Raw genomic sequence first — 13,146 nt, 5'->3', positions numbered from 1 at the left:
GTCTGAGACAAACGTCTATTAGAAGACACGTGACCTATCGTCCCCAAAGCTCACCTTGTTCAGAATGCGCTAGCTCGAAGAAAAGTTGAAATCTTGACACTTTATATAAAAATTGAGAACAAGAGAAAGAAAGATGGCTGAATTGAGCTTTCAAAAAGCCGCCACCTTATGTCTGGTATGTTTTTTCAACTGTCCGGAGTTGTTGCTCTTTCGAAGTCTTTTTTGAAAGTCAAAATCCAGCTGATAATACGGGATTTCTCGACTTGTCATGTTCCCCGTAAATTTGATTTGCACCTTAAAATTTAAGGCTCTATTTTCAATTTTATGAATGACTGTAAATTTCCTTCAATATTCCTTCTAGTGTATATTTATCTGCGCTGCCTTCGGACTATACAATGTTTACCTGCAATTACCCGACTTCAGCCCCGATGAGCTTGTTCATATCAAACTGCCGCGAAATTTGGACGATGCAAAAAACCTTGCTCGAGTTATTTCTGTGTATCAGAGCACTGTAAGTATTTCTTGACAAAGAGCTTCTGCTCCAGAAATTTACTTAGAAATATCAAGCGTATGAAATTGCTTGGGCAGCGATTTATTGCACACGAGAGATTTTTGTCGATAAAAAAATGGAAATTTATTGAATTTTAGAAAAACTCAGCGGCGTCGAAGACCGATCATAATAATAAATATAGTTAGGAATGTTCCCCCTAACGTAGCAATAATTGCGAGTGACACTGTGCGTTGCTGGGGATCAGTAGTGCTTGAAGAAGATATTACAGTTGTCAAAGGGGCTTGCGTAGAATAATCGAGGACAGTTGAAGTGGTTCCCCTGTCAGCAACTGTTGTTTTTGTGTTTGCTGTCGAAGAAATTGTTGATCTCAGCGTAGTTATTTCTGAAATAGAAAGTCAAAAGTGACATTATTCTATTATGTCGTCATTGTTGAATATTTGTTGATTATGACAGTTGCGTCAATTCTCTGGTCCCTCGTTCAAGAATATGAAAATAACCTTGGCTTGTAGATGGTTTTAGCGTGGTTGGACTTGTCATTAAACGGGTTGTTGTTGTTTTGAGAGGATGTATTGTAGTTAATGTTGTTATTGGAAATGTTGTCAATAATGTTTTTGTGTCCGTCGTTGGGGGTGCTGTAGTATAAGTTGTTGTTGTAAAGGTTGTCGTAGTTGATGTTGTAGTGGAGGTGGTCGTTGTGGAAGTAGTGGTAGTGGTACTTGAAGTAGTTGAGGTAATCGTCGGGAGGCAAATTGGATCGAACTTCCGCTTGTTACACAAGTCACCGCGGCACTGTGACACCTCCTCTCTGATGTTTATCCGGCCCAAGTCTTCTGTCGGTACAGTGTCTTTGCACGCCCGTTGTACAATCTTTGTTTTCTTAATCAAACTTTCGTTTCCATTTTCCCACCGTCGTTCCTCGGCCTCTCTTTGTATCAATGAACAGCCAGCTGATGAGTCGCAGATTTTTGTTGGAAATTCTGATTCAACAGGCTCATTCAAACAATAATTATAATCGCTTGGGTTGTTCTCGTCGCTTTCTTTGCATTCTACACATTTTGTCTGTAGGTCTTTGTCTATGGGACTCGCCTGTGTGTCGTACTTGCATTTTCTGTTAACGGTTTCATGTTGTTTTCAAATGAAACTATTAAATACTGCTGCGTTGGCACACAGACAGTTTCTTTCGGTGAACCGAAAACCCGACCGAAGCATGTTCTTATGAAACCTCCCCATAATATTTACCAACCGGACCCTGATAACACTCCAGCACACTAGTCTCGGCCGAGCCATTATAACACACAGTATCTTCAAAGAACGCGTCTTCGGAATTCTTGTAGTTGCAATTATTTTGGTTGAACGTTGAAATTTCGATTTTGAATATATCTGGGTCAATATTCATTTCGCTAGAAGCGCAACTGCGAATCAGCCTTTGCGTAACCATATCATCTATTTGCCAGCTTGTGAATTCGGTTTGGCATGGGTAGTAACTGAAAGTTTCGTTTAACATGTTGCAGATTTATCGTTGAGATTTTCAGGTGCATGGCGAAATTGATCGAAATAACTGGCCAGATTGATAGAGTCTTATCGAGTTATTTTTATTTGCACGTTTCTCTGGACTTCTGACGGAATTTTTGCCACGGGCGGATCTTACTAGTATTTTGTCGTTCATGCGGATCATTTTTTATTATTTATTCCATAAGATTTGGTATCTTTTTAAGTTTTAATTTCATAGAATGAAAATAGAAGCTGTATTTATCAATAAATTCTAGCACTTACCAATTTTCCAGCTGCAAATTCTCCCCATCGTCTCCCTCGAGACATTCTAACTCTCCCAAGATTTCGCATTCATTCTCTCCGATGTCTCCGTATCTTATTGTTACATCGCATTGAATACAGTTCCAAGGCATTATGATCGAAACATGTACCCTTGCTCTGAACGTCTAATAAGAATGCGGTAGAGCCTTCATGGCCGTTCGTTTGTTCGCTGTCACAGAAAAGCTCATAAAACAGCGCCAGGAAAATCGCACTTCGGCGTGGGTAATTTATGAATTTATTTTTGGTCAAATTCTCTTTTCCTTTCATAGTGTATTATGGGTAAGTATTATCAAGTACCACGGTCAAAGTAGCACTCTCGACAACTATCGCTTACGTGTTCATATCCGCTTTAAGAAATTCATCGCTTATCAATCCCCCACCGAGCTTATCGGCATTTAACTCCTTTCATTGATTTCTAAATTCATCGTTTTAGCACTTCTACGCAGTGATGTCGGCCTGGTGCAGCTGCTATGTGTTTATGCAGACCTTTTCAATTCCCGGATCTACTTTCTGGAACGGGTTTCATTCTGTTTGAAGGCTAACTATTATTTGGCGTAACAAATGTATCGACTATTTTGGGGAAAATGATGGAACACGCATCTTTTCCCGGTCAAAAAACTCATTTTCCACTTCAGTTTTTGGTATAGCAAAAAGTAGTATTTACTGCCCTAGTAAAACCCTGCCTCAAAGTTCTATTCTTGGTGGATTCATGTGGCCTTGGTATGTTGCTTTACCACTGATCTGTGTTTGTTCCGGTACTGGTGCCAGCTTGTAAGTAGCCCGAGCTCTTCCAATTACGACTGTACGACCAGCTAATACGGATTCCAGCGACCCATAATCCCGTATTTGGTGGCTTTTTTGTATAAAATCGATCATTTTTGTACAGTCAGTATTTCGCCAAGTGCGCATTTCATCAGGAGGCGATCAATTTTAAGGCTTTAACACGTGTTCCCGAAACTTTTGGAATGTTTTTAAGTTTAGAATCGTCCTTTTAGTTAGACATCTATTAAATTATTCGACTGTTTATTTCGTGTAAATTGTGGATGCCAAACAATTTTGTGTGACCCAAAAGTCGTTTTTTTATCGAATATTGTTGATATTAAATTGTGCGTTGAGGACAAATGTCCTCAATTGAACTTTTCGCAAAATTCTAAAAAGAGACTCAAGAATTGACTTTGAGCAATATACGTTAGAAACTAAACCGCAGCTATTGAGATGCTTGAGTCCACTGGAACCAATCGGTATCTCCCAGCACAACAGCACCTGATAAATAAAACAAAAACATAATTCGCCGAACAAATCCTCAGTCTGCCCGCCTTATCGGTCAAAATTGAAGCAGACCTGTTATGACACGGTTATCTCAATTTTTCGAGTGGCAACGTGAATTCTATAACAGTCTAAAATTTAACGAAAAGCAAACAGTGCAATTCTTATTCTTATCAGTTGAAGACGTACAGTCTTAGTTCTGGCGCGTTTGAGTCAGCACCAAAACAGAGGAGCTCGTAGCTCCACACACTTGCGCACCGAGGTCCGTGTAATTTCAGCATAATGACGTTACCATTTTCTAAAAGCACCTTTTTTATGCTAATTTTGCGCTAAAATAAGACGCACGTGTGTACGACATTATTGCCCGTGCAATTTGGCCAAGCATCTCAACAGTATGCTAAACCTGATTTTTTGATACGAACTGATAACAAAGCTGTCTCACTCTTTCCATTTTTATTTCAGTTTTTTTCTTCTGAGAATTAAAGATAAGATAATTTCCTTTACAAAAATACTCGGAGGAAGCTACTCAATGTCTAAATGGTGGCTCATCTTTAATCCACACGTTCAAAAGCCCTTTTTAGAGGAATTTTGTCACGGAAACACTCGATTCCTAATTTTGTTGATGGAGAAACAACGAAATTTTGGATTTTTTAAAAGTTCGTTTTTAGATGCTTCTTGATGTCAAAAGTCGTCGGGCAACCGTTGGCCAAACGATTAATGCCGGAAAAGATGGCCGAGTGGCGTCAAAAAGTCCAGCATCACTCCGACGATTTATTCAATTACATCCTCTTTCTTCGTATCACGCCGTTCTTGCCGAATTGGTTTATCAACCTCACGGGGCCACTTGTTGGAGTTCCACTCAAGCCGTTCTTCTGGGGCTCTGTTATCGGTATGCATTCTTCTAGCTATTTATGTGATAACATTCTACGCTTGCAAATTCTAGCGGAATACCTTCTTACTCCCTATTTTGCAATAATTTTTCAAATTACTTAAATTAACAAAGAATCTATTCCTAAAATAAATGAATTATCAGTCTGAAATTTCTTAAACTATACCTTCGTATTTCTCCAATTATGACACCCGAAATTCAAAACTATGTTCATCTTCATTCGCACCGGCGTTAAGAGGGTCATTAGCTCGGCTTGAGCATTTTACATGTAAAAAAACACTCATAAATCTGTAAATTATAGAGTTGGGCTAAAAAGACAGCTTTTGATTACGTGTTAGACTTGCCAGTGGACGAGTTTAAATTTGATTAAACTTATTAAACTTTCTAGGTGTGGCGCCACTTTCGATGCTGGCGGTACAAGCGGGCCAGACGCTTTACACATTGACCTCGACTTCTGATACTGTCACCTTCAAATCTATCATTTTCGTCGTCATCTCCGCTATTGCCTCCGTTCTTCCTATCTACTTCAAGAGAAAGGACTCAAAGTTTTCTGATGCTTCTCAAACTGAAATAAAGACCAAATAACTTTTCTTCAAATCGAATGATCAAGAAAACTAATAATTCATTTCATCAATCTCATTACAGTAGAAATGTTAAATGTCTAAAATGTCTAAATCAAGACTGACAGCTAATTTGGGACACTCATCATTTGATTGAAGCATCAGTTATTGCATAGAAGCAGCATTTGTATCTTCTTGACGAATCGTAATTGCGGAATAATTTGTTGATCCACAGGGCTCATATTAGGTATAGTAAGGGTCTCTATGAATTAATCTAGTGACATATTGCGGTCAGCCTAAACCTTAAATTGGCACCGACCAGCTCATTCAAACGATCTCAGCAATTTTAAGCCACCTTTCTACGGATATTCTGTTTCTATCTCGGCTTATGATAACCATTCGCAATTTTTGCGAAAATTGCCAACCAAAGTACGTGGGACTAGTTGCTGATTATAGTCGATATAAGACAGTTTGCAGCCCGCGATTTCAAAACTTGTTTCTGCGCCGCAGATAAATGACAAGTGGGCTTAGCGATAAGAAAGCTAGAATATAGACATGCTTCTAAAATGCACGTTAAATTTCCGTTTTCTAGCAATAAAGCGGATCCGTAAGGCCTCTAATTGTCTGAATTCTCGAGATCTTGCGGAATTAAATATCACGAGCTCTTGCATTCTGAGTACTGGTATAAACTCTGTTGCTCCCATGTGAATGTTACAAGATAATTTTCTTTTCTCGAAATTTTCTGACCTACATCAAGTAAGTAACAGATTCTTCTATTTTAGAAAACTGGGAGAAAAATGGGAAAAAGAAGCAAAGAACTTCCGATGAATCATCACCTGAGAAAAGCCCCACCAAGAAAAATCTTCGAACGCCAAATGCCAAAAAGAATTCTTGTTCATCCCCCATAGGGAAACAACTCTCACCTCTTCGCGAAATTCCGGGGCCATCTGGGGATCAGTCAATCAACGACGGAACTACTGATGAACCATATTCCTCAAGCAGTGTGGAGCCACCATCATCCGAATACGAATCACCATCATCAGAAAACGATGCCACAATCGCTACAGAAAGCCAAATCATCTCAAAAAGCAAGGAAGATGGAAAATCTTTGACTGGACTACTGAAGAAGCTTTTGGATCCATCGATTCTCTGCATTTTCATCGCAATTGTCGCGTTTTTCACTGCCTTGCCCGCTAAGAAAGCATTTTTCGTAAGTTGACTTTAACTTGAAATTCATTTAATTTCATCGATAAGGAAGTAGACAACACCCGAGAACTGGAGCTTGAGCGATTCAATTTCCGCCGAAATACGTTCACGCAGGACTACCAGGATTCGGTTCTTATTTTTTGAAAGCTCAAAAATACACCCTAATTTGCGAAAGCAGAAATAAACCTGCAAAAAGCTCTCACAACGTGACCAGAATCTTATCTTCGCTGTTGTCAACAGACAGGTTTGTTTAATACTCAGCCAGCTTATTAAGATAAACGTTGCTCTAAATTTGCCACTTATATTATCACAAGTTGCTCTGCTCCTTGTTTACACGTTCCTAGAGGATCGTCAACCCGCCAGAGCGGCCGCTTGTTTTTCTGCTGATGACACCAGCGCTGACGCCACAAAATCTCGAATTCGCAAATGACCTTGGCCGATTAGCCAGGGGTCAGGATGTTAAGTCAATTCAATCTCACAAGGTAAGAATTCAGCCTCTCTAACTTTTTCTCAAAGAAAAAACAGGGGGCTAGAATTTGATTCCTAAAATCTACCGTAGTAGTTTACCGTATAGTATACGTTACATTACCTTCCTAAGGCGGCATCGAAATTATAATTTTCAGTGAGGAAAATCTTGGCTTCGAAATCTAACATGTTAGTTTTGGTAATGTTACGCCTATAAATTTAGAGCGTGCAGGATAATGAGAAAAGTGTAGGGTAAGCACGTGACTGTAGAATCAAGTTATCGCTTTTACACGCCTGTAATGACTGGCGATTAAGGTAATTTTACGGTCAATTGTACCTTTTAACTTTGATAGCACATATGCTTTTGAAACTTTGATCCTGAAAAAAGTGCTAACGGTAAACTCAAGATGTTTCAAATTGTTATCAAAGGGTTTCATTCAGGTACGATCAAGGAATTCGTTGATGGATGAGCTTGAGCGAAGCTTCCACGAAGACAAAGGAGCGATTATTGAACATTTCGAAGAGATGCCATCTGATGCCGCGCTTGCATTTTATGGGCAAAGGGTTTATCTCTTTAATAATCGCTAATTTTCTAAAAGAAGGGATGACTTTCGACTTAATCGCTAGCCTATTGCGTATAGCAAACCTAACTGTCTTCCGGAAAAGGGGATGAAAAGGCTTAATGACGAGGCAGATCATTACAGTCTCCGATTTCAGCCGTCTAATTTCGGGAGTGAAATGTCATCAGAGCCGCATTTTGTCACGGCGATTTATTTTTCGTGTCTTTAAATGACGATGTATTTTGTACAACTCAGGAACGATCTGTCCTCCCTTCTCCCTTATCAATAGATCCATGTAGTCTACGCGTCAAATACTCGCTGTTACCAAGCATGGTGTACTTAGTAAATGCGGTCTAATTAGTATTTCCTATTTATCTAAAAACCCGGGATAGAATAACAGATGAACGCGCACTTGAAAGTGCTAAAAACAAAACGATTGTTATTCTGTTCGAGGATAAAAAAACTCCGTCAACGAAGGCTGAAAAGATCTTACTTGTAAGTTGCGTCGCTGAATTTCAAAAATACTTAGTTTTTTCAGACTTGGATGGAAGAAAAAGGAATTGACACAAAGCTCAATCGCGGATTGATATCACGGATCTCCGAAAATGTCCTCTATCTTGACTAAAACATGTCTAAACTAGTTCACTTTTGTCCTATCGATAGGCTATCGTCTTCTGCCACTTAAATCCAAGTTTTCCACGCCTGTAAAATCTACAGTGTAAATAACAGATAATTCACCATTTTTTTCACATTCTTACAGTTACAGTTGACAATTCCTCATGTTGCTGATCTAATAAAGTTTTTCATAAAAATGAAAGAGGCTAGTATTTTCGTTGAAAACATTTTGTTCCAACAGTCCGCTATGGCAATGTAGAACAAAATAAATTTTGTAATAATAATTACTAATTCGCATCGTCATTTCTTGTTACAAGAATCTTGTAAGAGTAAAATGCAATCAGCGAAAACACCAAAAAAGCATGATTTTCATCGGTTCATTTCATTTTTTCACAGTATCTTTAATATTTTTTAATAAAAATCACATGATCATCAATTCCAAAAGAACCGACTACAAGTAGTTACAGTTGACTTGTCTTGAGCAGAAAGCAATTAGACGGAACATCAATGAGCCTCAATATTATTCAAACTCATTTGATACAATTACTTTTTTATCTTGATGTTTTTATCTTCGAAAGATCATTTGTTTTCGAGCAATTCCTCGACAATCTAATCCTGGTTTAGTGGCATTCTGTTGCGCACGTGTATCTTTTGTTTGAAAGCACTTATAATGGTGCTTAGGAAAAACGTGCGAAATTCAGTACAAAGGCCGTGAATGAAAATATAGATGTTAGAACAACCGAAACACGCCTAAATCTACCAGCTTAGAACTTTAAAAATTTTCATCCGACCGAAAAATATTCAACAATCCAGACTGTGGCTTTTTGAGATTTTGGGAGGAATCGGGGTGAGCTTGTGGCTTGTCTAATCTAACAGATTATTATCAAGTCGGAACGTTTTTCTAAAGGGCAAATTTCTAACATGAATTGGGCCAGAGTTCTTCTCGAACTGAGTAATTTTATTTCAGCGGTAAATTTTCCGTGACAATCTTTTACAATCAGATCAATCGGCAACGTGTATTTTCAAGGCGGAGGCAAGAAATTAACGATATTGGAAAGAATAGTTTGAAATAACGAAATTCTCAGCTTTTTGCAGAGTCGTCCCTCTTTCCTCCTAATTTTAGTATTTGGCGCGTAGACAGTTTGCCGATCAGACGATGTTGGAAAGGACGAAAATGGAGTAGAGGTAGGTATCAAAAGGCGTTCCCGCGTCATCAAACCGCCAGGAAATTTAAGCAGGAATTAAAGTGACCTAAAGAAGGTGTCTCTTAGACGAATGCGTTGGGTAATTTAAGAGATCGTGGCTGTTTTATTCAAAAAAGTTTGTTTCAAAACAATACCAAATCCGTAAAAACGTTGGAAATAAATTATAACGACACGGTCTTTTGTTTTCCGCCCTTTATTATTATCTACAATCAGACTCCCTTTTTCTAAGGAGCCAATTAACCTAAAATAATTAAATCGTAATTAGACTAGTACGTATTTAAAAAACGCCCTGAAGGAGCCTGAATTTTGGTCGCAGCCCGCTGAACTTTTTATGTTATTTCTTGGAGCGGCGCATCAATTTCTTAAAAATATTTATTCAATGTTTCCTGAACCTATCGCGTCAGCATTTATTCAAATTGTCTAAATATTCCCATAACAAGAAAATCCAGTCGATATAATTATAAAATACGATCAAGTAGTAGTAAGTTGTTTTGACGATGATCCAGAGTAGCTGGGGGTAAGTTATTATTGCCACTAGCGTAATCTGCGTTGATCGAACACAGATTTTCTCTGTTCGTTCCTAAAACTCGCACCGGTAAGCTAGTTATCGCGTTCTTTTGGGGCATTTCTCGTGAACAGTACCACCTTGGAATATCAGTGTCGTAATTCCTTATCAGTAAATAACAAAAAGATAATTTTTTTACGCAGGATTTGAGGAAGTCTATCTTAGTCCACCTTACTAAGGTTAAGGCAGAACAGCCAGTTCGAAATCCTACAGCGAATTTTTAAAAGTCTTATCGCAGCATGACAGGGGGCAACTTGTCGTTCTGCGGTTGAATTCAAGAATGTGTCTCGGCGACGCTACAGTTGATTGCAGTGGAAGTTCCAAGTGCGGCGCTCATTCTCTCTCGACGCAAAGAATGCCGTTTTGAATGCGTCTACCCTCCAACTTCACATTAGGCCGATAAACGAGGCACTTTTATCTTCAATAATTGATTCTTTCAACCCAATCTATCTGTGGAGATTTCGGGCTTGCAAGTTGCAAGCTCCAAGTATTAATATATACAAACGCAGGTTCAACCAATGAACTTCAAAAGGTGTTCACTAAACCCAAAACTTTTCAGGAAAGTCAACGATGTTCAAGGAGAAGCCAATATCGCGTTTATCACCTTGTCTTTAGTCGAACAGCTTGTTTACTAGCGATAAGCACCAATTTCCTTTAACGGGTGTAATGTCCTCAGAAAAGACTTCCCTATCTATGTTTATGGGTGGGGATAAAAAGAGCCTAGACGAGGTTATCATCAGTCAGCTTTCCTGGCCGTAACCTTGCGTAATGATAAATTACCGTTCATTGTCGCCGAGATGATAAGCGGTTATCATTTCAATTCGACATGGGTACGTTAGTCTCGCAAGCGAACAACTGTTATTGTGATTTGCCAGTTTTCTAAAGAGAAGTGGGCCAATACGTCTCACAATATGATGTTTATTATTTACGTCTTACTTTTCCGACGCTTATCATTTTCCTTGACAGTACGTATGCGGATTACTGCGCATTGAAAAATATTTATCAACAATATTTTTGAGGACAAGCGAATTAGACAGACAATCGTCTTTTGAGCATCAATAGCACTCTTAGATGCACCCAGAACTCCGGGTCAGCCGAGTGCGCGAGTTGTTTCCGTGGGCTGCTGTGTCGGGTGAGTTTCTTTCTGCCCTGCCCGCTCAGATGCATTGTGCAGACCCCTCAGACCCCGCAGACGACTAGCTGTCTAATCCATCGTAGTCTGTTTATTTTCCAAGTCGAACACAAAACCTGACTAGCATCGCTCTACGCAAAGAAGAGCCAGAAACAGCTCTATATCCAGCCAAAAAGGGTATTAAATACCCGTCTACGCGAGATCTAATGCCCGTCCTAATGTCTCAAACTGTAGTGGCTCATTAAATCTGACTCAATCGCGTGGAAAATGTCAAGTAGAAATGTTCCAGCCAGCTCGTGGCTCAGGCATCTTGTCATGATCTATTGAACAGCGAGATTATATCGAAATTGGAGGGTCCTACCAAATCGATTTCAGTCTAAAATAGATAGTATTTCATTCAACTGGTAATTGATATTGGCAATAAGCAATTTCAAAAGATATAAGGATCAAGAACAAAGTGTCTTACATAAAAAAGTACTTGCAAGATAGAAGACATGATTAGTATAATTAATCTAAACATGCCGGCAAATAAACTGCTCAATATAAATTAAGATTGCATAAGCTGAACTTGATGCTTGTATAGAATAGAGTCAACTGACTCTTACGTAAGAAAAGCGGAAAATAATTTTGCGCAAATGTTCGAGAATCCGCGAAAGTCTCCCGGACATATTTCATTCTTCTTCGTAACGAAAATTATCATACATCCGGGATCTGAATTCTTCTGAAATTGATTTCGCCCACTGGTGATCTTTGAACTTGACGCCTAGCAGGTCACAGGAGAAAAGAAAAGGGTGCAACTCTATTCCACCGGGACGTCACACTTACGTGATATCGGCGTATCAGCCATATTCGGTTTGATATTCAGATGACACTTAGTGCTAATATCATGTGCACCTAATTTCCACAAGAGGTCATTTGGAAACAATGATCGTTATTCAAAAAATACAAAAAAAGAAGATTCTGATTTTGATCTTCATATTCGAAGCGGATTTTTCCGGGGGGTCATGATTTTTGAAATGAGTTACTGTTATCCGCGCTAGAACTCATTATTTAGTAGAGCATCGATCACTGCCTTGATGATGATTTTTGGGAAAAGAGTTTGGTTTTATTACCTTGGCCCAAATCTCCTGGCCCTAATAAAGAGCCCCTTTAGCCGCCGAGAGGATTCCCACGTGATTCCCCTCTCGCCGCTCTTGTGTTTCTATCTACCCCCAGGATCAGTTGGACGCGCTTTTGAAATGGACCCCTTTGGCGATAATGATCGCATTTTGTCGGACATGGTATACATAACACACGAACAACATAGAATTGACCGATTTTGGGTTGTTTCTGTTTGTTTATTCGTTGAAGGACTTTGGGGAAAATCGGCGCGGCGGGAGGTCCAATCCACCCTGAACCCGGAAAATCGAGTGATCTTCGTCGGAAGCCGAAGAAGAAGAAACGACCACGTGATCGAGAGTAGAGTTGGAGAAATGTGAGTTCCATGGCTTACTACTGTTTTTCGCGGTAACGGCTCGATTTTAAGGGATTAGCTTGTCTTGCAGTAGATTGTCTGAGTTTAACAAGAATTTCAATCCGTTTTGGCTTGGTACGGTTCTCGGCTTACGCAGCTCTGACGAGAGCGAAACAAGTAAGGAAATAATATGTAAAGAAAGCTTTTAACTTGCTCTCTAATTAGCCCTCCTGATTGCTTATAATGGGCCAGTTTTAACGTGTCGGAAGCATCTCGACTTTATCGTTCGCACTTAATCAAATGTTATTTGTTCAAAACCGTGAGATTTCCTGCAAACATCATTTTCCCATTTTATGAATAAATAAAACAGAATGCTCAGTTTACTTGCATAATGTTTGACAGTAATCGCCCTTTCCCTTGATGACGCGATTTTCCCAAGTCTGAAAAGAGAAATGAGATTGAACTTCATTCTTATGCTTCTCATGTTAGTGTCCATTTAATTTAGAAATAAGGATAAAACTATTGATTCTGAAATGATGAAAGCATAGTTTTCTTATCATCTTTTTCTAGTGTATTCTAAAATAGGTATATTTTTTAATCTTAATTTTTACTCAAAAAAAAAATTTTTATTCGGTTTTCATTGGGATTTAAAACCACGTGAGTTAGTTACTCTTTTTATAAGGCTCATTTTGGACACTCGAAGAGAGAATTTGTAGAATTTGCGACACAGTAAAAGCACCAAGAGCGGAACCCTGGAATGTAGCATTTTAGACCGTCGTGATCATACTTTAGTGAGTTTTTTTACTGAAAACCTCAGAAGGGTGAACTTGCAAGACCTCTTTTCAGGATGTAAATTTGAAATTTAAGCTCACGTGATAAGCTACTTGTCATGGAATAAGGGCGACCT

General features: G+C 39.0%; 2 protein-coding genes across 2 annotated transcripts; both read left to right on the top strand.

Moving 5' to 3' along the window:
* Positions 1-54: 54 nt before the first annotated feature.
* On the top strand, positions 55-5,080 carry LOC145706056 (transmembrane protein 41B-like). Its single transcript, XM_081783608.1, has 6 exons — positions 55-175; positions 362-511; positions 2,757-2,836; positions 3,014-3,094; positions 4,258-4,478; positions 4,867-5,080. Exons 1-6 carry the CDS (start codon positions 134-136, stop codon positions 5,061-5,063), a joined length of 771 nt encoding a protein of 256 aa, XP_081639734.1. The 5' UTR covers positions 55-133; the 3' UTR covers positions 5,064-5,080.
* Positions 5,081-5,552: 472 nt separating this feature from the next.
* On the top strand, positions 5,553-8,189 carry LOC145701484 (uncharacterized). The gene is made up of 8 exons (XM_081778706.1): positions 5,553-5,559; positions 5,800-6,248; positions 6,293-6,367; positions 6,441-6,488; positions 6,589-6,726; positions 7,151-7,266; positions 7,662-7,764; positions 7,808-8,189. The coding sequence occupies exons 1-8, from the start codon at positions 5,553-5,555 to the stop codon at positions 7,892-7,894; spliced, it is 1,023 nt and encodes a 340-aa protein (XP_081634832.1). The 3' UTR covers positions 7,895-8,189.
* The last annotated feature ends 4,957 nt before the right edge of the window (positions 8,190-13,146 follow it).

Source organism: Oikopleura dioica, chromosome 1 (assembly GCF_907165135.1).
Source record: "Oikopleura dioica chromosome 1, OKI2018_I68_1.0, whole genome shotgun sequence".
Classification (NCBI taxonomy): domain Eukaryota; kingdom Metazoa; phylum Chordata; class Appendicularia; order Copelata; family Oikopleuridae; genus Oikopleura; species Oikopleura dioica.
The sequence above is the reverse complement of the archived record's forward strand: the minus strand, read 5'-3'. Positions and strand labels throughout refer to the sequence as shown.

Excerpts from the sequence above, each read along its gene's own strand:
- LOC145706056 (XM_081783608.1), top strand. The coding sequence starts at position 134 with ATGGCTGAATTGAGCTTTCAAAAAGCCGCCACCTTATGTCTG. Across the intron at positions 176-361 it reads AAGCCGCCACCTTATGTCTG|TGTATATTTATCTGCGCTGC; the intron begins GTATGTTTTTTC and ends TATTCCTTCTAG. Across the intron at positions 512-2,756 it reads TTTCTGTGTATCAGAGCACT|CACTTCTACGCAGTGATGTC; the intron begins GTAAGTATTTCT and ends TCATCGTTTTAG.
- LOC145701484 (XM_081778706.1), top strand. Across the intron at positions 7,267-7,661 it reads GCCGCGCTTGCATTTTATGG|AATAACAGATGAACGCGCAC; the intron begins GCAAAGGGTTTA and ends AACCCGGGATAG. Across the intron at positions 7,765-7,807 it reads AGGCTGAAAAGATCTTACTT|ACTTGGATGGAAGAAAAAGG; the intron begins GTAAGTTGCGTC and ends TAGTTTTTTCAG.